We start from the raw sequence: 25072 nt of genomic DNA on the forward strand, positions 1-25072 counted from the left end.
ATTATGTCAAGTATATTGGGGGGGGGGGGGGGTTATATACACACAGACACACACACACTCACGTATGTGCATAAATACTAACATACTCACTTATACACATTCATACATACATGCGTTCGTGCACATACACAGACACAAGCATACATTTCACTGGTTCCAGTCACTAAATGTGAGTCTCTGCTTGGAAACCACCTTCATCGGCTTTAAAATCGATCTTTGCCGAACTGCTACATCGTGGGATATTCGAGGATAAGATATAAAGCATAGACACATTTAATGTTGAAATTCCAGTAGGAAAGAGCCCCCCCCCCCCCTCGCCGTTTTCTCGCAAATTAATATCCCAAAAAAAATTTTTTTTCCCCCCCAAAAACCCACGTTTTCGGATACGGAGATTCCGGAAAATTGCAAAAAAAAAAAAAATCGTAATTTTTAACCCCCCCCCCCCCCCCTACTGCCCCCAATATTTTCATTTTTCTCTTTTTTTCCGTAACCCCCAACCCTAACCCTAAAATCCCAACCCCAACCCTAAAACCGCAACCCTAACTCTAAAACCCCAATACATTGTGGTCATGCTGGGGCACTGCTTTGAAAAGTTTACTCTATCAAATCGACTCCAGTACTTAAGTTTGGTACTTAGTCTATTGGTCTCTATTGCCGAAGCGTTTAGTAACGAGGGCCTAAACAAGCTTCTTTCAGTTTCTACTCACAAGACTTTGGCCAGCTCAAGGCTTAGAAGACACACACACACACACACATATATGAGTAGCTGTGTGGTAAGAAGCTTGCTTCCCAACCACATGGTCCTGGGTTCAGTCCTACTGTGTGGAACCATGGACAAGTGTCTTCTACTATAGCCTCAGGCCAACCAAAGCCTTGAGTGGATTTGGTAGACAGAAACTGAAAGAAGCCCGTTGTATATATATATATATATATATATATATATATATATATATATATATATAGGAGATGTACTTGCATAGCAAGTGACCTGATCTGAGATCGTGTGCTGGAACGAAAACAATTGCAGCGTGGAAGGTGTTTATAAGCCATTTAAAATAACACACAAAATCTGTTAGATTCACTTCAACATTTAAATATAATTTGTCAAAATATTTTCGTCGCTTTGAGACCGCAACCTGTTCACTGACAAAAAGAATTTAAATGTTGAAGTGAATCTAACGGTTTTTGTGTGTTATTTTAAATGGCTTATAAACACCTTCCACGCTGCAATTGTTTATAAATATATATATATATATATATATATATATAGTTTTAGGGAAAATAACCAAGTTTCAAGAACTCATCGATGAAAATCCACTATCACATATAGAAAAATTAATATTTAAAAGCACAATAAATGAGTATAATATAAAGTAAAGTAAATATCATAAGATAAATATATATATATATTCCATGCAGCAAAACATTTCACTGTAGCTCATTTGCATTTAGCATTTCTAAGCCAGGGGTGTAACCAGCCCACTTATACGTACCTTTCCTTCATTGGACACTAAACTCTGCTTGCGAAGACCTGTCGAGGCAAGTGAAATCGAAATCAAATCCGATGACTGGCACCCATGTTAGTAGAGCGCTAAGAACACCATCTGAGCGTGATTGTTGCCAGAGCAGCTGACTGGCTTCCATGCCGATGGCATGTAAAAAGCACCATTCGAACATGTTCGTTACTAGTGTCACCTTACTGGCACGTGAAAAAACATTCGAGCGAGGTCATTGCCAGTGCCGCTGGACTGGCTCCTGTGCAGGTGGCACGTAAAATACACCATTTTGAGCATGGCCATTGCCAGTACCACCTGACTGGCCCTCGTGCTGGTGGTATGTAAAAGCACCCACTACACTCTCGGAGTGGTTGGCGTTAGGAAGGGCATCCAGCTGTAGAAACTCTGCCAGATAACATTGGAGCCTGGTGCAGCCATTTGGTTCGCCAGTCCTCAGTCAAACCGTCCAACCCATGCTAGCATAGAAGGCGGATGTTAAGCAATGATGATGATGACTGTCACTCACTCTATTTGCCATTTTAGTTTCCTTCCACCAGCGTGACTGGAGCATGACACATTGTGTTTTTATTATTAATTGTTTTCATGTTTTTCTCTTTTCTTCAGCTTCTGCGAGCCAGCTCTCCCTAGTTGTAGGAGGAGGTTCTCTTTAACGTCAGCTGCCAGTATCATGGATCTAACAGAGTTGACATTCGTAAGTAGAAACTTTTACTTTTTAAATAATTCTCTATCATCCAGAGTGAAAACATGTTAGCCCTAGGTTAGATTTGATTAAAAGATGCCCTTCCTGGTCGCTAGCCCTGGTCTGTTTCCAAGCAGGGCAATATTTCTTATGGCTAGACATATTCTCAGAATATTGGAAATGAGTGACACTTATTTACAACTATCACATGACATCACCCCCCCCCCCCCATACACATATATAAGTTTTTTTTCAGTTTCCGTGGGACTGAACCCAGAACCATGTGGTTAGGAAGCAAGATTGCCACACTGAGCCCATCCCTTGTTGTTAAACTCTATACCTACTACAGAAGTTGGGGTTCAAATCTGCAACCTTATGAAACATTAATTTCACTGGGCTGCCACTGTCTACAACAGAGTTGCTTTCTAATTGCTCCACAATTAGAGACCAGCACTTCTTTATGCACCTGTCCTCGCCCATATGCATCATATGACCATACCAACACAATCTTCTCCGTTGCATGTAACATTTGATGCCGCTTATACCCAACTTTTCTCTTAAATTCTTCACATTGTTATACATGCACACTGACATTACCCATCCAGTGAAGCATGCTGTTTGCATTTCTTTCAAGCCTTCTCAGGTCTATTGGCATTCCGTCACTTACAACGTCGAGGGTTCCAGTTGATCCGATCAACGGAACAGTCTACTGGTGAAATTAACGTGCAAGTGGCTGAGCACTCCACAGACACGTGAACCCTTAATGTAGTTCTCGGGGAGATTCAGCATGACACAGAGTGTGACAAGGCTGACCCTTTGAATTACAGGCACAACAGAAACAGGAAGAAAGTTGTGGTGAAAGAGTACAGCAGGGTTCGCCACCACCCTCTGCCGGAGCCTCGTGGAGTTTTAGGTGTTTTCGCTCAATAAACACTCACAACGCCCAGTCTGGGAATCATGACCGCAAGTCCGCTGCCCTAACCACTGGGCCATTGCGCCTCCACCCATGTTTCACTACCATGTAGCATTAGCTGTATGTAAACTGTCCAGCCCATGCCTGCATGGAAAACAGATGTTAAATGATGATGATAACGATGATGGTTCATTTGAAAGCTGTCTCGGTCATGGATGTATCCCCATCTCTAGTGACACTGTACAAATTTACCGATACATCTTACTTGGCTCCCTAACATTAATCTCTCTAGCCGCCTCCGACTATGAAAGCCGTTATGAAAATTGGTTTCCTTGGTTGTTGTTGTTGATGATTTAATAACGGTGTAACAGGATTAAAAAGAGGAAAAAAACCTGAGAAAACAATATATATGCACAGACATGTGGGTTAGTGTATATAAAACAATTACACGCACGTCTAAGAATCTATCACTGACTGGCCTTTAGTGACAATAAACCGTTTTAAAACAAGTTGTCTAGTAGTGCACTTGATCTTGACCTTAAATTTCTGTGCCTTGAAGATATTCTGTTTATTTGAATGGGAATCATCTTAACAAAAGGATGCTTTGTTTTTTTTTCATTCCTTTTAAATAATTGAAAAAAACAAAAAACAAACCAAAACATGTTTAATCGGATTAGAGCAGAGAGAGAGGGAGTAGCCAGAAGTACTTGTTCACAATTTAACACCCAACAACACAGCAAATGAAACGGTGGAAAAATATAATTAAGTGATAATGTTAATATTATTGTAATAGTAATTAGTTTTTATTAGGCATTGACTATGTTGTTAAGTTTACTTTGGAGCTCTGTGGTTATGAGTTCAGTCTTACTGTGTGAAAGCTGTTGGCTGGTGTCCTATATATGGGTCAACCTATAACTTATGTGTAGAATTCATTATCATTTACTGTCTGCTTTCCATGCTGGCATGGGTTAGACAGTTTGACTGGAACTGGTAAGCTGGACAGCTACACCAGGCTCCACTCTTCTGTCTTGGCTTGGTTTCTATGGCTGGATGCCCTTCCTAATACCAACCACTTTACAGAGTGTGCCAGGTGCTTTATAGGTAGCCCCAGCACATGCCATACAGGACTTGCATGGAGGGCCACAGTTTTACTTAGCTTGATGTATCTTCTCAAGTACACCAAATTGCCATAAGTCTCAGTTCCTCATCATTGGTCCCTTAGTGAGGCCCAACATCTGGAGATGCTTTCTCACCACCTTGTCCTATGTCTTCCTGGGTCTACCCTTTCCACAGGTTCCCTTCACAATTAGAGATAGACACTTCTTTATGCAGCTATCCTCATCCATATGCATCATGTGACCATACCAGCACAATCTTCTCTCTTGCACACAACAAGATGCAAGAGTTGTGTGCATCTTATACTTAACCTGAAGAAAATTCTAACTGGATCCCACCTGCAAGATCATGTGCTGTTTATCTTGATGTCAGATCACCATATTACACAGATATAGTTATGATGCTTGTGCCTGATGTACCCTTACCAGATAGGACAGGTGTTGGCAAACAGGTAAATTACCCCAAGTGAGGTAAAAATTCAATTCTTGGCAGTATTGAGGACTCGTCAGACAAGTGAAATTTCATTAAAAAAATGTGTTCCTTGTTACAACAAATATTTTTTCTGGCAACACTGCATCTGTCCAATGTAGTGGACATGTAAATTGATTCATATAAATAGATTCAATAAACCTTTTGAATTCAAAGAATCTGATTTTCTTCCTTTCCAAGGGGGTAACGTCAACATAAATATATTTTGGGGTAATTGGTTAAAAAAGCTCCCTAACCCATGAGATAGGTAGTCATGATGGGTATTTTAGGCTTTGTATAATTTGTACCCCAGTGTCACTTTGATGGTATGCATTGCTCTCTCATTCAGTAATAATGATAATCGTTTCAAATTTTGGCACAAGGCCAGTAATTTCAGGGTAGTGAGTACGTCGATTACATTAACACCAGTGATGGACTGGTACTTGTTTTATTGGCCCTGAAAGGATGGAAGGCAGACTTCAGTAGAATTTAAGCTCAAAACAAAGATGGACAAAATGCCAATAAGCATTTTGCCCGGCATGCTAACAGTTCTGCTAGCTATCCATCTAAATAACGATAATAATAATAATAATAATCCTATTATAGGCACAAGGTGTGAAATTTTGTGGGAGGGGTTAAGTTGGTTACATCAATGTCAAAAATTAAGTAAAAAAAAAGAACTAGAAAAATAATCCAGAATTCTTGTCCGGTACTGGATCGATCCCAAAATCTAATCAGCTCGTGCCAGTCACGAGTCCAAACATTCCTGAAAGTTTCATCTGAATCCATCCAACAGTTCTTGGAATATCTTGTATACGGACAAACAAACAAACATGGCTGGAAATAATTCCTCTGCCTTAGCGAAGGCGGAGGTAATAATAATAATAATAAAAGTACTGATGTGAAACTATTTAAAGTACAAAACTTCAGGTGATTTAAAAAAGTAATAATTGTTTTTATTTATATTTTCAGAAACGGAAGAGGAAAAAAGACGAAGACAGCATCAGTGTTCATAGCTTAGACACTTCATCATTCAAGGTATGTAGTGGACTCTTTGCTTGTGTGTGTGATGGTATGTTTGTGTTGTGTGTGGCTGATTATGTTCATTTTGTAATGGGTTTTGAAATGTTAATTTTATGATTTGATTTTTTACTTGTTTTCATTGATTGCTGGTTGTTTTTGTTCCAAGCCAGACCTGATTCTGCCATAACCATTCCTTCTTTTAGTCACATGTACATCTAGAATAGGGGTTCTCAATCATTTTTATAATTCATGGACCCTGTGCCAGTGGCATGTAAAGAGCACTCAGCACACTTAAGTGGTTGGTCTTAGGAAGGGCATCCAACCGTAGAAGTTGTGCTACAACAGACAATTGTAGTCTGGACAGCTATATCGTCAAACCATCCAACCCATGCCAGCATGGAAAACAGATGTTAAATGAGGATGATGATGATGATAATGGACCCTTTTGATTGCTGCTTCATTTTGGTGGACCCCCATAGCCATTGTTCAAAAGCTAGTTTTATAGAAGCTTCTTTTGCCATAAATCAATAGTTGATAGCTTATAAAGTTTGCAAATTTTGGGTAATTTTAGCCAATTGAAAGCCACAGACATATTAGGTGCCTGTTTCCATAGTAGCTATTTAACCCTTTTGATACCAACCCACCTGAATTCACCCTTGGTTCTATGATACAAACTTCCTCTTGTTAAGTTACTCTAAATCAGTGATTCTCAACCAGGATCCATTTGGCCTGGGGACAGTGAGGTGTGTGTGGGGGGGGGGGTCCATATAGGGTTGTGTTGTTAAAAAAATTTTATGCAATGAATTGGTTAGACTTCAACACTATGCAAAATATTTTAACAATTTTTTTTTATGTAATTCCTAATAATATTTAATTATAAAAATATAATGGGATTTTTTAAAACATCAAATGGTTATGAGAGAATCCATCCAAGGGAAACCGTAGAAAAAAAAATGGTTGTAAACTACTGTTCTATATTAAAACCTGCCATCAAAATTTCATGATGGTTTATATTCTAAACACTAGCTTAACGACAGTTATTTCACTAAATTCTTTATTTTCTAAATTGTTTGAAACAAAAGCACTGCATTTTAGCAGAAATTTGGTAACAAAAAAAGGGTTAAGCTGTGACATAACTTTTTTGTTTTTTAAAAATTCCTGTTAGGTAAAATATTCATTTATTTAACCTATACAATTGCTTTTCAACCATTTTTTTTTTTTCATCTAAGGACCCGTTTTTATTTTTATTTTACTCTGGTAGACCCCCATTGCTATTCAATGTTTTAAAAATATTTTATTGTATTTTTATTATGAAATATTATAAGGAATTGTATTTAAAAAAAAATGTTAAAATATTTGTATTGTAGAAATATAACCAGTTTATTGTACATAAATTTTAACAGCCAAATCCTATGGACCTTGATTGAGAATCACAATCGTATAGCATTGTACTCTGCCTAATTCATTGTTTCCTAAATATTTGCATGTCTGTACATGACATAAGGGTTCTGAATTTTCCTCAATATTTCATCATCATCATCATCGTTTAACGTCTGCTTTCCATGCTAGCATGGGTTGGACGATTTGACTGAGGACTGGTGAACAAGATGGCTACACCAGGCTCCAATCTGATTTGGCAGAGTTTCTACAGCTGGATGCCCTTCCTAATGCCAACCACAGAGTGTAGTGGGTTGCCAGTCAGGCGGTACTGGCAACGGCCACGCTCAAAATGGTGTATTTTACGTGCCACCTGCACAGGAGCCAGTCCAGCAGCACTGGCAACGATCTCGCTCGAATGTCTTTACACATGCCTTCGGCACAAGTGCCAGGAAGGCGACGCTGGGCACATGTGCCATCCCGATTTCGCTTTCGCTTGCCCCAACAGGTCTTCGCAAGCCGAGTTTCGTGTCCAATGAAGGAGACGACGTTGGCATGGGTGCCAGTCGTTGAATTTAGTTCGATTTCGATTTGTTTTTGTTATTGCTTTTTTATCACGTAAAAACCAAATGCCAGACCTTTCTATAGCCAAAGTGCCACCGTTAACTCTTTAGCATTCAGATTACTTTCCCAAATGAAGACACGTGGCTCTGTGGGTAGGGCGTCAGACTCAAAATCATGAGGTAGTGAGTTCGATTTCCGGACCAGGCTGCGTGTTGTGTTCTTGAGCAAGACACTTTATTTCACGTTGCTCCAGTTCACTCAGCTGTAGAAAAGAGTTGCAACATCACTGGTGCCAAGTTGTATCAGCCTTTGCCTCTCCATTGGATAACATCGGTAACATGGAGAGGGGAGGCTGGTATGCATGGGCAACTGCTGGTCCTCCACAAACCACTTTGACTGGACTTGTGCCTTGGAGGGTAACTTTCTTGGTGCAATCCTTTGGTCATTGTTCTGTGTTCAAATTCCAGCAAGGTTGACTTGACCTTTCAGAGGTTGATGAAATAAATACCAGTCAAGTCCTGGGGTCGATGTAATTGACTAGTTCCCCCCCTCCACCAAAATTAAAGGATTGTTCTTAAGAAATGATAATCTTTACAATTATATTATTGAAATTGAGCACTGATCCCTTCCCCTTAGAATTCAAGCTTTGTGCCTATTGGAGAAAGGAGTATTATTAGCCCTTTCAATACCAGCCCAGCTGAAACCGTCTCTTCCACCAAACCTTAGTCACAATTTATGTTCCTAACACCAGCTTAATGATAACCAAGTTATTTTACTAAATTCTTTGTTATATTCAAAATTAATTGAAAGAAATACAGAGCATCTCAAAATAAATACGGTAACGAAAGGGTTAAGGCAGTGAGCTGGTTGTATCGTTAGCATGCCAGGTGAGATGCTGAGTGGAATTTTGTCCATTTTTTACATTTTGAGTTCAAATTCTGCCATGGTTGACTTTTACCTTTTTTTTTACTTTCCAGAAATTCTTAAAATAAGTACCAGTTAAACACTGGGGTCTCTTCTAAAAAATTGCTAGCCTTGAGCAAAAAAAAAAAAAAAAAATTTTATAAAGAGAATTAATTTTTAAAATTCTTTGTTCCATTTTATTTGACAATGAAAGGAAGTGTTAACATATTTTATTTCATTCATTAGTTTGTTTTTTTTTCCCCCCTTTTTTTATTATTATTTTCTCTTACTAATGCCCTTAGTGAACAGCAAAGTTCCTCCTTCTGCCCCAGTTAATTATTGCTTCAGTGTTTATTGTTATTACTACTGTTATCATTTCACATTTCTAAATATTGGTGGTGGTGGTGGTGGTGGTGGTGGTGTTCCTGCTGCTGTAGTAGTCCTGCTGATTATTTTCCATGCTACAGAAAGATGTGCTGATGACACAGCTAATTCAATATATGCTGCCACATCTGTTGATCAATAATTTCTCAGTAGTAGTCGATCACATCGAAGGCCGTTGGACAGTTCTAACAAGTGGCTCTTGCCTGCCGTTAATATATATATATATATAAATAATACTGGCTTTCAGGGAGAGGAATTGCCATTGTAAATATTGCTGCCATTGTAATTTGGAACCAAATTGGTTAGCGACAGAAATGCATGTGGAAAGAAAAACATAAACATCCACACACACACACGACCACAGTCTCTCTCTTTCTTTCTCTCTGGTTTCTACCCACACACTTCCGCCTCCACCCACACACTACCGCATCCACCTACACACTACCGCCTCCACCCACACACTACCGCCTCCACCTGCACACTACCGCCTCCACCCACACAAATAAACAAACAAGTGAACCAAGAAATACAAGACATTGTCCACTATGTATTCTTCAACGAGCTATTGCGATATTAGTGGAGATATGGCATGGAATTCCAAAGAGAACTGTCTTGAGCATAAAAAGGATGTGTTTAAAGCTGTTTATTCCTGTATGGAAACATGTACCATTTTGATGGAAAACCACACTATCAACCAAAAGGTAGTAGACCACCCGACTTATCACCTGTTCTTCATTCAGTTATTCATTCATTCATTTGTTCTTCTGGTGAAAAATTTTTTTTTTTTTTTCGTTTCATCTACCTTGCTGTATGCTTTTGTTCTCCATTGATACAAATATTATAGTTTTATAAAATGGCATACTCATAATGTTTGCTATTGATTTAGTTGTTGTTGGGTATGTGTGTGTATGTATTGGTTTAAAATACTGACTTTATTAGATAAATAATGCTGTCTCTATGACCTACTTAACCAATTTCCTTATACTATATTCCTAAAATCCCAAACTACCATGTAGACCCCCCCCCCCCACTACTTTCTAACATATTATGTGGGTTTTTTTATTTTTTATTTATCTTCTGTCACTACACCCTGAAGATAATCTAACTGGGCAGAAGGAAGTAAATAAGATGTATGAGGACCTGTTAATGGAAACGAGCCACATGTGCACTACAGGGTGATTTGGATATGTATGCAAGACGATTTATATGTTAAAACATACCCTGCTAGATACAATATGATTTGGGGATGTGAATAATTTGAAAGGGATTTTCAAACCTTGTTCTTCTAATCATTTTGTTTGAAACCCAGTGAAATCTGAAGTTATAACCAAGACCAAGTCTTTGTCACAGACATAAATTATTACGTGCGGGTGACACGTAAAAGCACCCACTACACTCTCTGAGTGGTTGGCGTTAGGAAGGGCATCCAGCTGTAGAAACTCTACCAAATCAGATTGGAGCCTGGTGTTGCCATCCGGTTTCACCAGTCCTCAGTCAAATCGTCCAACCCATGCTAGCATGGAAAGCGGACGTTAAACGATGATGATGATGATGATGAAACACTAATGTATAATAGATATCACTGCTTTTCAGGTGGTTACAGTCCCTGTCAGCATGTATGTATACAGTTATGTGCTTTGATAGATACATATATATATGCGTGTGTGTGTGTGTGTGTAAGAAGGGGAAAAAAAGGATTAAAAAATCCAGGCAGAAATCAGTAAAGTACTAAGTTTTGAATGAATTTGATTAGCTCTATCAAACGATCAGACACCAATAATGCAAGGAGAATACACATCTGAGGTAATTCCTCATATATGACAAGTAGATCCAAATATCGTTTGGAAGAATTTCAAGAAATTCAGAGTATCAGACAACAAATATATGGATGAAGAAAATCATTTCTTTAATATTTTCTTAGTTCACTTTGAATTTAACTAATTTTGGATTACTTTGAAAATGTGTTAATATGTATTTTCAGCTATAATAATTTTTTAATATGATATTTTCTGTATCGAAATGTGTTGATACAACAGAAATGATCATCAGCTTTGTACGGTGAATTCAACAATTAAAGATGTGATTTTTCTCTATCTGTATTTTTGTATATATATATATATATATATATATATATATATATATATATATATATATATATATACCGGAGTAAGCACATGAAATGTGCAACAAGGTGGAAAAAAGAGTACTCAAATACCAGAGGTAGAGTAATATGCTTTATTTAAAAGCAGCAGAAATATAACAAAAAAAACCGTTACTCTGAGTTTCACGTTCCCGTTCATCGGACAGTTTTGTTAGAAATGGAGGAAGGATAACGATGCATCGTTATCCTTCCTCCATTTCTAACAAAACTGTCCGATGAACGGGAACGTGAAACTCAGAGTAACGGTTTTTTTTGTTATATTTCTGCTGCTTTTAAATAAAGTGTATATATATATATACAGATAGAGAAAAATCACATCTTTAATTGTTGAATTCACCGTACAAAGCCGATGATATACATATGCATGCATTGTAACCATTTGATGTGTGTACGTATATACATACATATATGCATACACTCATATTAACTGTATGTATGTATATCATCATCATCATTATTTAACGTCTGCTTTCCATGCTAGCATGGGTTGGACGATTTGACCGAGGACTGGTGGACCAGGAGGCGACACCAGGCTCCAATCTGATTTGGCAGAGTTGCTACAGCTGGATGCCCTTCCTAACGCCAACCACTCTGAGTGCGTAGTGGGTGTTTTATGTGCCACCGGCACGAGGGCCAGTCAGGCGGAACTGGCGTATGTATATATATATATATATATATATATATATATATATATTTATAAAACTTTGGCGTTAGGAAGGGCATCCAGCTGTAGAAACTCTGCCAGATCAGATTGGAGTCTGGTGCAGCCATCTGGTTCACCAGTCCTCAGTCAAATTGTCAAACCCATGCTAGTATGGAAAGCGGACGTTAAACGATGATGATGATGATAAAACTGAGGTTTTGGCTATTATTGGCTTTACAGCATCACGTGAGGTAGTCTTTTAAGTCCTGTTTTAGGACATCATAGCCATCTCAAAATAAGTTGTTGTGGCTTATTGAGATGTATCTGGGTGTTGGTGGTTTGTCTGGTATTTCTTGGTGGAATTTCAGTGCTATTTAAATATTATGGAGTCTGTTTTTCTTCTTGTATTGAAATGTCCACAACTTAAGATCTTGTCTTCCTGTTTGGTGATGAGGGCATCATGTTGGCAGAAACTATACAGGGCAGAGAGTTTTTCCCAAATGAGCAGGGAAAACCTATGTGAGCGAAGTTGGCTCTGCTTGTTGTGGCACGTATTGACAAATTGGCTCGAGGTGCTGAACTCTGCTCCGTGGCAGGTGTCCAGTCCAGTGAGATGGTCAGTGGCTCAAGCTCTTGAATCAGACCTGGCCTTCAAATGTTTGCTTGCTTGCTTGTGAATAAGAAGGCGCTGCAGTTTGGCACGGTGCAGGAAGTGTTCAGTGTCAGTTTATGGGTGAGAAACTTCTTCGGAGGGCCTGTAAGGGATAAGGGGACATTCAGCTTCAAAGAGAAAAGTTAAAGGATGGAGCAACACCAGCAGGTAGAGGGGTGATGGGCATGGTAGTAGGAAGGGGTTGAAGAGGTGGGAAGGCAGTAGAGGGAATGTGTGTGTGTGTGTGTATCATCGTCATAATGTTTAACATCTGTTTTCCATGCTGGCATAGGTTGGATGTTTTGACATGGAGCTGTCCAGACTCAAGTTGTCTGTTGTGGAATGGTTTCTATGGCTGGATGCCCTTCCTACCACCAACCACTTAAGTGTGTGCTGGCTGCATTTACACAGCACCAGCACAAGTGCATTTTATGTGGCACTGGCATCTGTAAAGGACAAACCTGTATGTATGGAAGACAGTGATTTTACTTAGCTATTCGAGCGTGGTCGTTGCCAAAAACAACATTCAAGCATGGTCGTTGCCAGTGCCGCCAGACTGGCTCCCGTGCAGGTAGCACGTAAAAACACCTTTTGAACGTGGTCGTTGCCAAAACCGCCTGACTGGCCCTCATGCTGGTGTCACATAAAAGCGCCCACTACACTCTCGGAGTGGTTGGCGTTAGGAAGGGCATCCAGCTGTAGAAACTCTGCCAGATCAGATTGGAGTCTGATGCAGCCTTCTGGCTCACCAGTCCTCAGTCAAACCGTCCAACCCATGCCAGCATGGAAAGCAGATGTAAACCGACGATGATGATTATGATGATATATACACACAATGACTATAAGTAGATGTGTGTATAGGTGTTTGATCCCTATTGATCGGTTTTGAAAAGAAAATTTCTACATTGTATTGTCCCCTTTGTGTTTGGCCCTGCGTGGCCTAATGAAAAAAAATCTGAATGTAAATTTGTGCATAGCTGCATGTAAACCAATGTGGTAGACATACAAACACCTTAAACTTCTCTGTAGATTAAAAGAAAATTATGAACATCCTAAATCGATTTTCAACCCTTATTGGGATCTCATCAGGGATATCTACATTGCTAGACCCATATGTATGTATATAATGTATGTGCATGTGCGTATATACGTATCAGATTTGGTTGCTTTTATTAGCAGACTCAGTGACCCTGTCCCACTTTTATGTCGACTTGAGTAACTGTATCCAAAGGGTTGCTGTTATGGTTGCATTCCTTAACCCTTTTGTTACCAACTTGACCAAACCCCTAGTTCTGTAAAACAAATGTCCTGTTTTAGAGTGATTTAACCCTTTAATATACAGATTACTCTCTCTCAAATGTAATGCACTTTTCTTTGAATTAATCCTGTATTATCCTCATAGCTTTGAGATTTTGAAGAGGTGTGGTTGTGTGGTAAGAAGCTTGCTTCCTAACCACATGGTTCCAGGGTTCAGTCCCACTGCGTGGCACCTTGGGCAAGTGTCTTCTATAGCCTTGAGCTGGCGAAAGCCTTCTGAGTGGATTTGGTAGACAGAAACTGAAATAAGCCCATCATATATATTTATATGTATATATTTGTGTGTGGTTATGTGTTTGTCTCCCCCCCCCCCTCCCATCACTGCTTGACAACCAGTGTTGTGTGTTTGTGTCCCTGTAACTTTGCGGTTCAGCAAAACAGGCCAATAGAATAAGTGCTAGGCTTCAAAAATTAAGTCCTGAGGTTGATTTCAATGTGGTGCTCCAGCATGGCTGCAGTCAAATGACTGAAACAAGTAAAAGAATAAAAGAATGTGATTGTATATATTTAGACTGATATTATAGGGTAGGTGTGAGGAACTAGATCTAGCTGGTTTGAACATTAAACAGGTAGAATATCTGGGCTGGATATGGCCGGTTTAAATGCTAAAGGGTTAAATTTAAACCTTGTATCAAAAATTCAATGTTTATTTATTTTAAACACTAGCTTAATAATGACAAAATTATTTCACTAAATACTTCGTTATTTTCATGATTGACTACAAAGGCAGTGTATGTCATCAGAATTATGCTAACAAAAGGGTTAATTGTGCCCCATTTGTTTGAATCATGTGTCTTGATGACATCATTGTGATTTTTGCGGTGGAATGGCATAACTTATATAGCGTTGTTGGACTAAAATGTTAGTTATATCCCTACACATTGTGAGTTCAAATCTTGCTGTGGTTGAACTTGGTTGTTTTGCATTCATGTTCGATGAAATGAACCCCCAGGCAATTACTGCTATGTACAGGAGTCAACTGCACTGTCTTTCTGGTTCACCCACAAATCATTGATCTTGTACCCCATTTAATTTCAATTCTCCCCACTCAGGTTGATGACAAACCCCCAGCAAAATCTGGGGCCCTTAAGCTGATGTCAGTGATTATTATAATTATTTTGCTGCGCATAGGAAAATCAGAAAAAAAAAAAAATTCTTAATTATCTCATGTGAGAAATCCTTAATTAGTTTTTGGTGCAGCCTAAAGCACTGCACAGTAAATCCCCCACCCCCACTGCACTCTCCTTCACCTCATTTATGGAGTCTGGTGTCCCTGGAAGAAATCAATATTCTTCATAGTTCTTTAAAAGCTCTGACCAATTGGAACTGCTCTCTCTCTTTCTCTCTCTCTGTGTTTCTGTTTTTATTGATTATCTTTGCCTCAATACCTATTGATTTGACCTCATCTATTAATCTAATTTCCTAACCACTCACTTCTCGGTCACTCTAACTTCCCCCCACTTTTCCTCCATCATCTCTCTCTCTCTGTTTGCATTTTTCTGTCTCTTTCCATCTTCAATCTCTCTCTTTCTCCCCCCCCCCCTCTCTCATCTTCACTCTCTTTCTCAAAGAAGCGATCAAACCAAAATCAAAGACTGATAGTGGTAGAAGGTGGTACTAAAATGATTCTCTCTCTTGTACACATGCACGCATACATTTATGTATACGTGTGCATATATATATATATATATATATATATATATATATATATGCCCTAGAAACATACCTAATATTGTCTGGTAGATAAAGCACTCAATCATTGGCTAATTAGTTTGATTAAATCCTGATAATTCTGTATAAATCATTTCTAGCACATTGTATTATCTGTTATATATAATTTTTTGTTTTTAATTGCTTGCTTTTCAACAATTCGCAATGAAAGGAAACAATATGTGGTTGAGTTGAGAAATAAGCATTTTATGAGAGCATAGCTTTTCATTTTGTACTTTTGGCCGAGGGTTCTGTTTTAAGCAAAGGACATACTCAGTTATTCTGAATTAGTTCTCTTCCCTGTGTAACTGTAACAGTAAGCTCTATACCCTAATCCTAGTTTGTGTTTAAGTGTTAGTTTTGTTGTCGGTTTAACTCTTTAGCATTTAAACTGGCCATATCAGGCTCATATAATCTAGCTGTTTATGTTTAGGCTGGCCATATTCAGCCTCTCACACCTACTCTACAATGTCAGTTGAAAAATAAACACTGTGAATCGATAAGCATTACATTTGGCAGAATAATCTGAATGCTAAAGAATTAGAGTTTAGGGTTGCACAAAGACGAGAAATGATTTTTTTCTTCTTTTTTTTTTTTGCTTTCTAATATCAATATATATGTGATTTGTGTGGAGGCGCAATGGCCCAGTGGTTAGGGCAGCGGACTCGCAGTCATAGGATCGCAGTTTCGATTCCCAGACCGGGTATTGTGAGTGTTTATTGAGCGAAAACACCTAAAGCTCCACGAGGCTCCGGCAGGGGATGGTGGCGAACCCTGCTGTACTCTTCCACCACAACTTTCTCTCACTCTTACTTCCTGTTTCTGTTGTGCCTGTAATTCAAAGGGTCAGCCTTGTCACACTGTCACGCTGAATATCCCCGAGAACTACGTTAAAGGTACACGTGTCTGTGGAGTACTCAACCTCTTGCACATTAATTTCACGAGCAAGTTGTTCTGTTGATCATATCAGCTGGGACCCTCGTAGTCGTAACCGACAGAGAGCTCCACATTCATCCTTTTGGGGGTGAGGGTCATTAATCTAAGTACCAGTTGTGGTACTGGTATTTTTATTGCATATTTAAGCCTTTAGTATTCAGATTATTCTGCTAAATGTAATGCTCATTTATTCACATTGTTTTGAATAAATCTTTCATTATCTCATATCTTTGGAATTTTGGTGAGGTGATAGTATATGTGTGTTCTTGAGCAAGACACTTTATTTCACGTTGCTGTAGTTCACTCAGCTGTTGCGACGTCACAGGTGCCAAGCTGTATTGGCCTCTGCCTTTCCCTCGGATAACACTGGTGGCATGGAGAGAGGAGGCCGGTATGCATGGGCGACTGCTGGTCTTCCATAAACAACCTTGCCCGGACTTGTGCCTGGGAGGGTAATTTTCTAGGTGCAATCCCATGGTCATTCATGACCGAAAGGGGGGTCTCAGATAGTATATTTTTAGTATGACATAGGAGAGCAGATGTGAGAGGCCAAATCTGGCCAGTTTGAGCATAAAACAGGTAAAATATTTAGGCCAGATGTGGCTGGTTTGAATGTTAAAGGGTTAATATAATCAGTTTCCCATTTGCCTTAAAATTGCTGGCCTTGTGCCAAAATTAGAAAGAAATTGGATCAGTTTGTTTTTATCAGCCCAAAGGAAGCACCATGCAAATTTGGACCTTTTCAGAATTTGAACTCCTGATGTTGCGATGAAAGTAAAAACAGCAGGCCATTATTATATCTCTAACCTTCTACCAGTTCAGCCAACTACATTAACAGCATAAATAATTAATAAATATATATTTCTGCCTAACTAAATAAATTTCTGTGACCTTTTCTACTTAGAGAATCTATCAGCTTTCCATCACTCATTAAATGTACTAAACAGCTCTTGATCATTTACATAATAAGAGCATTCCCCCCTTTCTTTGTCCATTATGTACATGTGTGTGTGGCATTTTATCTCTTGCTTTCTATTTTTAATGATGTTCTCCTTTATCCGTGTCCAGCCGTTTCAAGTATTATTACTCCAATAAGCATTAAGCCGTAATAAATATCCAATGGATTGACTTGGAAACACTAAGCTGAAATTGATAAGTTAAGGAAGAACAAAGCGAAAACAGTGGAACTAATTAATTATAAAAATGCTACCCGATCCCCATCCTTGCTACTCTCCTTCCCGTGTCTTGCCCTCTGTTTTTTTACTCCGCTTCATTTTCCTTTGGTGGTTGCTAGTATTGTATTGTCTCACTCACTCAAAGCCCCTTGGATTTTATATCTGTTTCTGTTAATCAGCTCTCACTAATCACTAGTAATTATCGATAACCAAGCACTTGTCATTATCACTCTTCTTTCCCTACTTCCACCCCCTCCACCTGTTCTTCTTCGTTTTTGTCCAGTGGCTCCATTGTCAAGTTGAGGTGGCCAAGGTGGACGTAGGTATTTGACTAACATGCCCCATGAGTCATCATCATAATTTAACGTCCATTGCCCATGCTGGCATGGGTTGGAAGGTTTGACTAGAACTGGCAAGTCAGAGAGCTGCACCAGGCTCCCGTCTGATTTGGCTTGGTTTCTATGGCTGGGTGCCCTTCCTAACACCAACCACTTTACAGAGTGTGCTGGATGTTTTTACATGGCACTGCACATGTGCTTTTACATGGTGCCTCACTGGTGCTTTTACAGGCACTTTTACGTAGCACCACCACGAGTGCTTTTTATGTGGCACCCTCACAGGACTCTTGCAGGTCAGTCCTCTCTACCAGGGAGACAATACTTAACACTTCTGTTGTGGAGCAAGGGTCCAGGCATCTCAGGGAATTCTACAGGGAAAAAAAATCAAGCAGCATTTCAGCTCTGAGTATATGCGTGTGTATGTAAAAGGAGGTATGTGAATGCTTGTGTGTGTGTGTGTTTGTATACAAGGGAAATATATGAATGTGTGAACCAATGTTCTTTCAGTAACAAATGATGATTGATGTCACATCTCAAAAGACAACCACTAGATAACATTGACTGATTTACCATCCATGTTCTGCTTTCAAAAATAATTATTACACCTACACAAATATACATAAACAAACACATTAGAGAAAATAATTATTGCCTCAGTGTATTGAGAATATAAAACGACTACAGTAGAAAGGTATATTATAAATTTGGTAATAAAAGAATTATTAAACTAAAAGCTTGGTTTTGTACCTTTTTTATATATATAGTACTACAGTTAGCTGTCATTTTTGATTGTATGGGACCAGCTAGTAATAATGATAATAATAATAATAATAATCCTTTCTGATATAGTCATAAGCCCTGAAATTTGAGGGGAGCGGTAAGTTGATTACACTGACCCTAGTAGCCAGCTGGTATTTTATCATCCCTGAATGGATGGATGAAAGGTAAAGTCAGTCTCAGCAGAATGTGAACTCGGGATGTAAAGTTGGAAGAAATGTTGTGAAGAATTTTGTCTGGCATGCTGATGGTTCCACTCGCCCAAACCCTTCCTATTATTATATAATTAATCTTAGAAGACTATTTGGATGTTTTAATCTAAACGCTAATACATAATTAGAAGTGGTTTTGGGGGATTAGCAGCATATGGGCAGGGGGTGTTTTGGTAACATGGGAACAAGTGTGGTTTCAGGATTTTGGCAACGTGAATGGAAAGTTAGTGTCAGTGGTTTTTGATTTCAAGTGTTTTTTTTTTTTTGTCTTTTTCTTTTTTTCCATCATGTTAGTTTGTACTTTTATTGTATCCCACCTCCAGAACCACTTAAATTCTTTGGTTATTGTATTCTGAGGTTCCTTCTACTCCACACACCACTACCGCATCCAGCCATGCATAAATATGTTTTTTTACCTGCAATAAAGTTATTACAAATATACGTGAGTCAGTGATATGGTAATTGGTTTTCCGACACAAGTCCTTGTTCTTTGTTCAATCTCAAAACTGGAATCAGTTCATAAACCACAACCTGTTTACGCTAACATATTTACATCAGATTGTCGAATCGATTCAGCATTGGCTGTCCGTGTTTATCGTTTTAGGTACCTGAGAATGCACCTCGTTATCTAAGTGAAATTAAATGGTATCTGAGGAAATATAGCTCAACCATGATACACCTGTGCTTTCTGAAATTTGAAAGTTCCATTTCTTCTGCTTTATATATTTCTTGCATGTGGTTTGTGAAGGTACTTGGCTTAGTGGTTAGGGGTTTTCAGTTCACAAGTTTAAGGTTGTGAGTTCAATTCCTGGTGGCACATTGTGTCCTTGAGCAAGACACTTTATTATTTCTCGTTGCTCCAGTCCACTTAGCTGGCAAAAAATGAGTTGTACCTGTAATCCAAAGGGCCGGCTGTGTCCCACTGAATCTCCCTAAGAACTACATTAACCCTTTAGCATTTAAACTAGCTATATCTGGCCCGAATATTCCACACATTTTATGTTTAAACTGGCCAGATTTGGCCTCTCACACTTACTATACAATGTCAGTTTAAAAATATAGAATCACATCATTGAAATCTTAAAGCTGTGAGATAATGCATGATTAATTCAAACCAGTTTGAATGAATAAGCATTATGTTTGACAGAGTAATCTGAATGCTAAAGGGTTAAGAGTACACGTGTCTGTGGAGTGCTCAGCCACTTACACATTAATTTCAGGAGCAGGATGTTTGCTTGATCAGATCAATTGGAATCACTCCTCATAATTGATGGAGAGCCAGGCATCCGTTTCATCTACAGGAAGTTTTGAAACTCAGTTCTAGATCAGACCAATAAAATACTTGTTCTAATTACATGGTGTTCCTGCCACTTGCAACAATAAACCATTTTCTGTTGTAGGATGGATAAGTATTGTCTTCAAAAATTACTACCTGGTTCTTTAGTGCAAGTTATCCATCTCTCTGGTGCTAACTTTGGTATCTGTCAACGGATGATTTGATTTATGTTAGAGGAGATGCTGTTCAAACGTACCACGTGTAGCTATCAAACGTAGTTAGCAATCAGATCTGAAGCCTGAATTTCAATAGTTCAAAGTTTGCCTCACTGATTGATTATTATTTGAAAATATTAACTGTCTTCCTATTGACTACTTTTTCCAAGTTGGTCGAAGCCCTACAAAGTCAGCCTTGCAAGCCAACCTTTTCTCTTGTCTCTGTCATTAGACTGTGGCCATGCTGGGGCACTACCTTGAATTTTTAGTTGAAAGAATCAACCACAGGACTTGTACTTTTGTTAAGCCTGGTACTTATTCTATCAGTCTCTTGCCGAATTGCTAAGTTGCAGGGATGTGAACACACCAACACCAGTTAAGTAGTAGTGGGGGACAAACACATACAAAGAGACACACACATACACACCTTTCATTGTTTACTTGTCATTAGATTGTGGCCATGCTGGGGCACCACCTTGAGGAATTTGAGTCAAACTAATTAACCCCAGGACATGTTTTTGTTTGTTAAGCCTGGTACTTATTCTATCAGCTCTTTTGCCAAACAGCTAAGTTACGAGGACATAAACACACAAACACCGGTTGTCAAGCAATGGTGGGAGATAAACACAAACACTCACACACACACAGACATATATGATGGATTTGGTCAGCCTGAGGCTATAGTAGAAGACATTTGTCCAAAGTGTCATGCAGTGGGATTGAACCCTGAACCACGTAGTTGGGAAGCAAGCTTCTACACATTGCCTCTACTCTTTACAACAATTCTTTTACTCTTTTACTTGTTTCAGTCATTTGACTGCAGCCATGCTGGAGCACTGCCTTTAGTCAAGGCAGTGCTCCAGCATGGCTGCAGTCAAATGACTGAAACGAGTAAAAGAGTAAAACAGTATATGTAAGTGTGACATATATGGTAATGTGTGTGTGTGTGTGGAAAGAGAGAATAGAAGATCTAGTTATTTTAAACTAAAATCCACTTGTTTTATATATATTTCAACTATTGATAATAAACAAAAAATTGTTGAAACTAGTTTGGTATGTATGTAAATCTATTTAAAAACAACTACACGTTTTTTCAAAACAAATTCTCTATATATATATATATATATCTAGAGAGAGAGAGAGAGAGAGATAGGGTGTCCACAAAATCACTCCCTGATTTCAGATATCACATATCACATGTAAGTTTATTGTAATAATCTTTCATAGTTAGTAGCTTCAAATGTAGGATTTTATTCAGTTTCATATTGTAGAGGGTAGCATTAAAGGCACACATTGTGCACCCCTCTGGTTGTTCGGAAAACATCGATGTGATAGACCAGTTCAGTTCAGACACTCAGCAGCATAACTGTAGTTAGCATGCAAACTGTGTCAGTGATTGAAATTTTCAGCTCCTCTAGCGGACATTAAACAACAATGATGATGATGATATATATAAATGAATGTGTGTTACTGACTCACTGCCTTACATCTCATTGTGGAGGCGCAATGGCCTAGTGGTTAGGGCGGCGGACTGGTGGTCATAGGATCGCGGTTTCGATTCCCAGACCAGGCGTTGTGAGTGTTTATTGAGCGAAAACACCTAAAGCTCCACGAGGTTCCGGCTGGGGATGGTGGCGAACCCTGCTGTACTCTTTCACCACAACTTTCTCTCACTCTTACTTCCTGTTTCTGTTGTGCCTGTAATTCAAAGGGCCAGACTTGTCACACTGTGTCACGCTGAATATCCCCGAGAACTACGTTAAGGCTACACGTGTCTGTGGAGTGCTCAGCCACTTGCACGTTAATTTCACGAGCAGGCTGTTCCGTTGATCGGATCAACTGGAACCCTCGACATCGTAAGCGACGGAGTGCCAACAACAACAACAAGCCTTACATCTCATAATGGTTGTAAACAAATGTCACCGTCATACAAGCAGTGTCCTTCATTTCCAATCTGTCATGAAAACATGTCTGATCATGGGGAAATATGATCTTACTTTGAAACAAGTGAGGGTTGGCAAGAGGAAGGGCATATAACCATAATATAAACCTGCCTCAACAAATTCTGTCTCATGCGGGAAAGTGAACATTTAAAACGATGATGAGGATGGTCACCTGTATTGACTGTTGGTACTCGTTTTCAGTCAGGTGATCTAATGAGAGATATCGTGAGCATGGATTCTTTTCTTAATTTTCTGATTAATTGTTCTCCTAATTAATTCTATTTTAAGCTTGAGCTTTTATTTTTCTTGATTTGTTTAAATTGTTTTTAATATAAATTGAATTTCAGAACAAGAAGCATCGCTCTATGCTGAGAGTCTCTTCCTTGGCCAACCTACTCTCACCTGCAAAACCTGCAAAGAAAATGGGACGAGCTTTACAGGTGAGCTTTTTGGTTGTTGTTTTTTCTTATTGTTGTTTGACCCTGCTCCCAACAGGTCAGCAAATTACCGATTGATTTGATCTCCAATTAAAGTGTTCCATCTATCACAGTCCTGTCTATTTTTCAGGAATAGTATATCTAGGACTACATTATTCAGTGTGTCCTTTTTTTTTTTCTAAGTCTGTTTGTGCTTCGAGAGAGATATTTAGGTTCTGCAAAAGAGGCCGATAGAATAAGTACTAAGCTTAAAAGAATTAATCCTGGGGTCAATTTGTTTGACTAAAACCCTTCAAGGTGGTGCCCCAGCATGGCCACAATCAAATAACTGAAAACAAGTAAAAGTTAATTGCTGAAGGATGACTAGTAAACTCTGTCATTTTTGACAGGTACTGCATCAGTTATTTACTGTTGTCTTTAGTGGAATGTCATTATCATCATCACCACTACCATCATCAAACCATCATACCATCATGTCTGTTTTCTCAGAAACTTGTTTCCACCTCTTCACATTGCCTTCTCCGTGTTCCTGTGTGTGTATATGTCTGTATATATTTTATTGATTATTGCTATATAAAGTTGTTCACTTGCCAACTGTTACATTGGTTGACACACATTCTATGTCTAAACTGCAAAAGGTCTTTAGTTTAAATTTGAAAAAAAAAAAAAAAAAAAGAATTTTTTTTTCTTTTTTCATTTCTACCAAATTGTGGGTTAGTCTTTGATGATCTGCAATAAAACAACAAAGTGATCAAAGAGAATTCTGTTAACATTCGTCGTAATATCAATAGCTATTTCAATCTCTCATCTCCCGTTATTGATCGCTCAATGATTTATATGAACAACCAGCAATCTTACTGTATGTCACACTGCTCGACTGAGGCAGAACATTTCGAAGAAAGATTTATCTCCCCCCTTAAATTATAGATCACCTGCATTGGCACAAGGCCACACATTAAAAGAGCAGTAGCAGATCTTAACTTCTTTGAATCAATGTCCCAGCACATCACCACTACCATCGGTATATGACTATTACCAATTTTAATGGTTCTGTCAAACATACGTGTATAGGTGTGTGTGTGTGTGTTTTTATATATATATATATATATGGGAGAATTTACGAAAAAAACAACAAATCGATGTATTAGTATAACGCTCATCGCACAGGAATATAGAAAGTCTTTGACGTTTCGAGCCTACGCTCTTCAACTGAAAGGAACACAGAAAGAAATAAGGAGAGAAACAAGGAGAGAAAAATATATAAATGTAGTGGTCAGCGATCTATCATGGCAAAATATATGGAGTGGCTGTAAGAAGTTTACTTCCTGACCACATGGTTATGGGTTTAGTCCCACTATATGGCACCTTCTACTATAGCCTCAGGCCATCCAAAGCCTTGTGAGTGGATTTGGTAGACAGAAACAGAAAGAAGCTGATCGTATATACAGGGTGCAATGGGTAAATTGTCACCATTTTATATCTTCAATTTTGAGCACGGGCATTGTTTGTTTTTGATTTTGTCTACTGCACCATACAGTAGGGTCAGCTGAACATCATCTGTGAGAGAAACAGTACCATGACGCAATCCTAGCAGAAATTTGGAAACAACATGCTGTACTGCTTGGCATTCACACCGGAAGCTCCAGGGCGAACATTTCAGAGTGTTTGGGTGTCAATCTGAGGACAGTACAGAGGATTCAGAAAGAGTTGGATGAATTCTGATAAAAGAACTCCTGAATTTGTTGGTGAGATCCAGGCCATGATTGACAACAATCCCTCCAAGTCAATCAGGGACATGGGAGTCTCTGAGTTTCTCATCAGGTAGGTAGTGCAATGAAGACATTCAGTATTCCACATACAATTTTTATCCCAAGCCATCAAGGACAAGAGGAAAGACTGCTATGAAGCTTTTGAACAAACTCAAGCATCCCCTCCAACCGAACATGCTTTGGTTTTTCTCATATGAGGGGATACCCAAAAGTAACTGGAAATGTTCTCTGTGGGACAAGCCTATTGTAGTTCAAGCTTCTGCTAGAAGCCAACTTGATGCGACCCTCAGACATCAGTATCCCGACTGGTGTTGTTGGGTGAGGTTGTACTGTTATGTGGTGCATCTTTGTTTTGTGGTGCTTTTCCCCTGTTTGTTGGTTTTTGTGATGGATGAAAGAAAGGAACAGCGAGCTTCTGTGAAATACTGTTTTCTGCCGGGGGAAACAGCAGCCGAAACAGTTATCATACTTCAAACTCCTTACAAGGACACCACCATGAGCAAAACTCAAATTTACGAGTGGTTTTCGCACTTCAGGAATGGTTAGTTTTCTCTTGAAGACCAACCT

General features: G+C 38.9%; 1 protein-coding gene across 2 annotated transcripts in view; it reads left to right on the forward strand.

Annotated features, from left to right (window-relative positions):
- LOC106883137 (rho guanine nucleotide exchange factor 3) overlaps nucleotides 1-25072 on the forward strand; it is a 57755-nt gene that overhangs the window by 1631 nt on the left and 31052 nt on the right. The window contains exons 2-4 of one of the 2 annotated variants that reach the window (XM_014934027.3): nucleotides 2121-2208; nucleotides 5666-5731; nucleotides 22647-22739. In XM_014934027.3, coding sequence (XP_014789513.1) covers nucleotides 2121-2208; nucleotides 5666-5731; nucleotides 22647-22739 — 247 coding nt within the window. Of the gene's footprint in view, nucleotides 1-2120; nucleotides 2209-5665; nucleotides 5732-8995; nucleotides 9646-22646; nucleotides 22740-25072 lie in introns of those variants that run through there. The other variant, XM_089342297.1, reaches the window with a different exon arrangement.

The sequence above is a fragment of the Octopus bimaculoides genome, chromosome 25 (assembly GCF_046866305.1).
Source record: "Octopus bimaculoides isolate indiv1 chromosome 25, ASM4686630v1, whole genome shotgun sequence".
Lineage (NCBI taxonomy): Eukaryota > Metazoa > Mollusca > Cephalopoda > Octopoda > Octopodidae > Octopus > Octopus bimaculoides.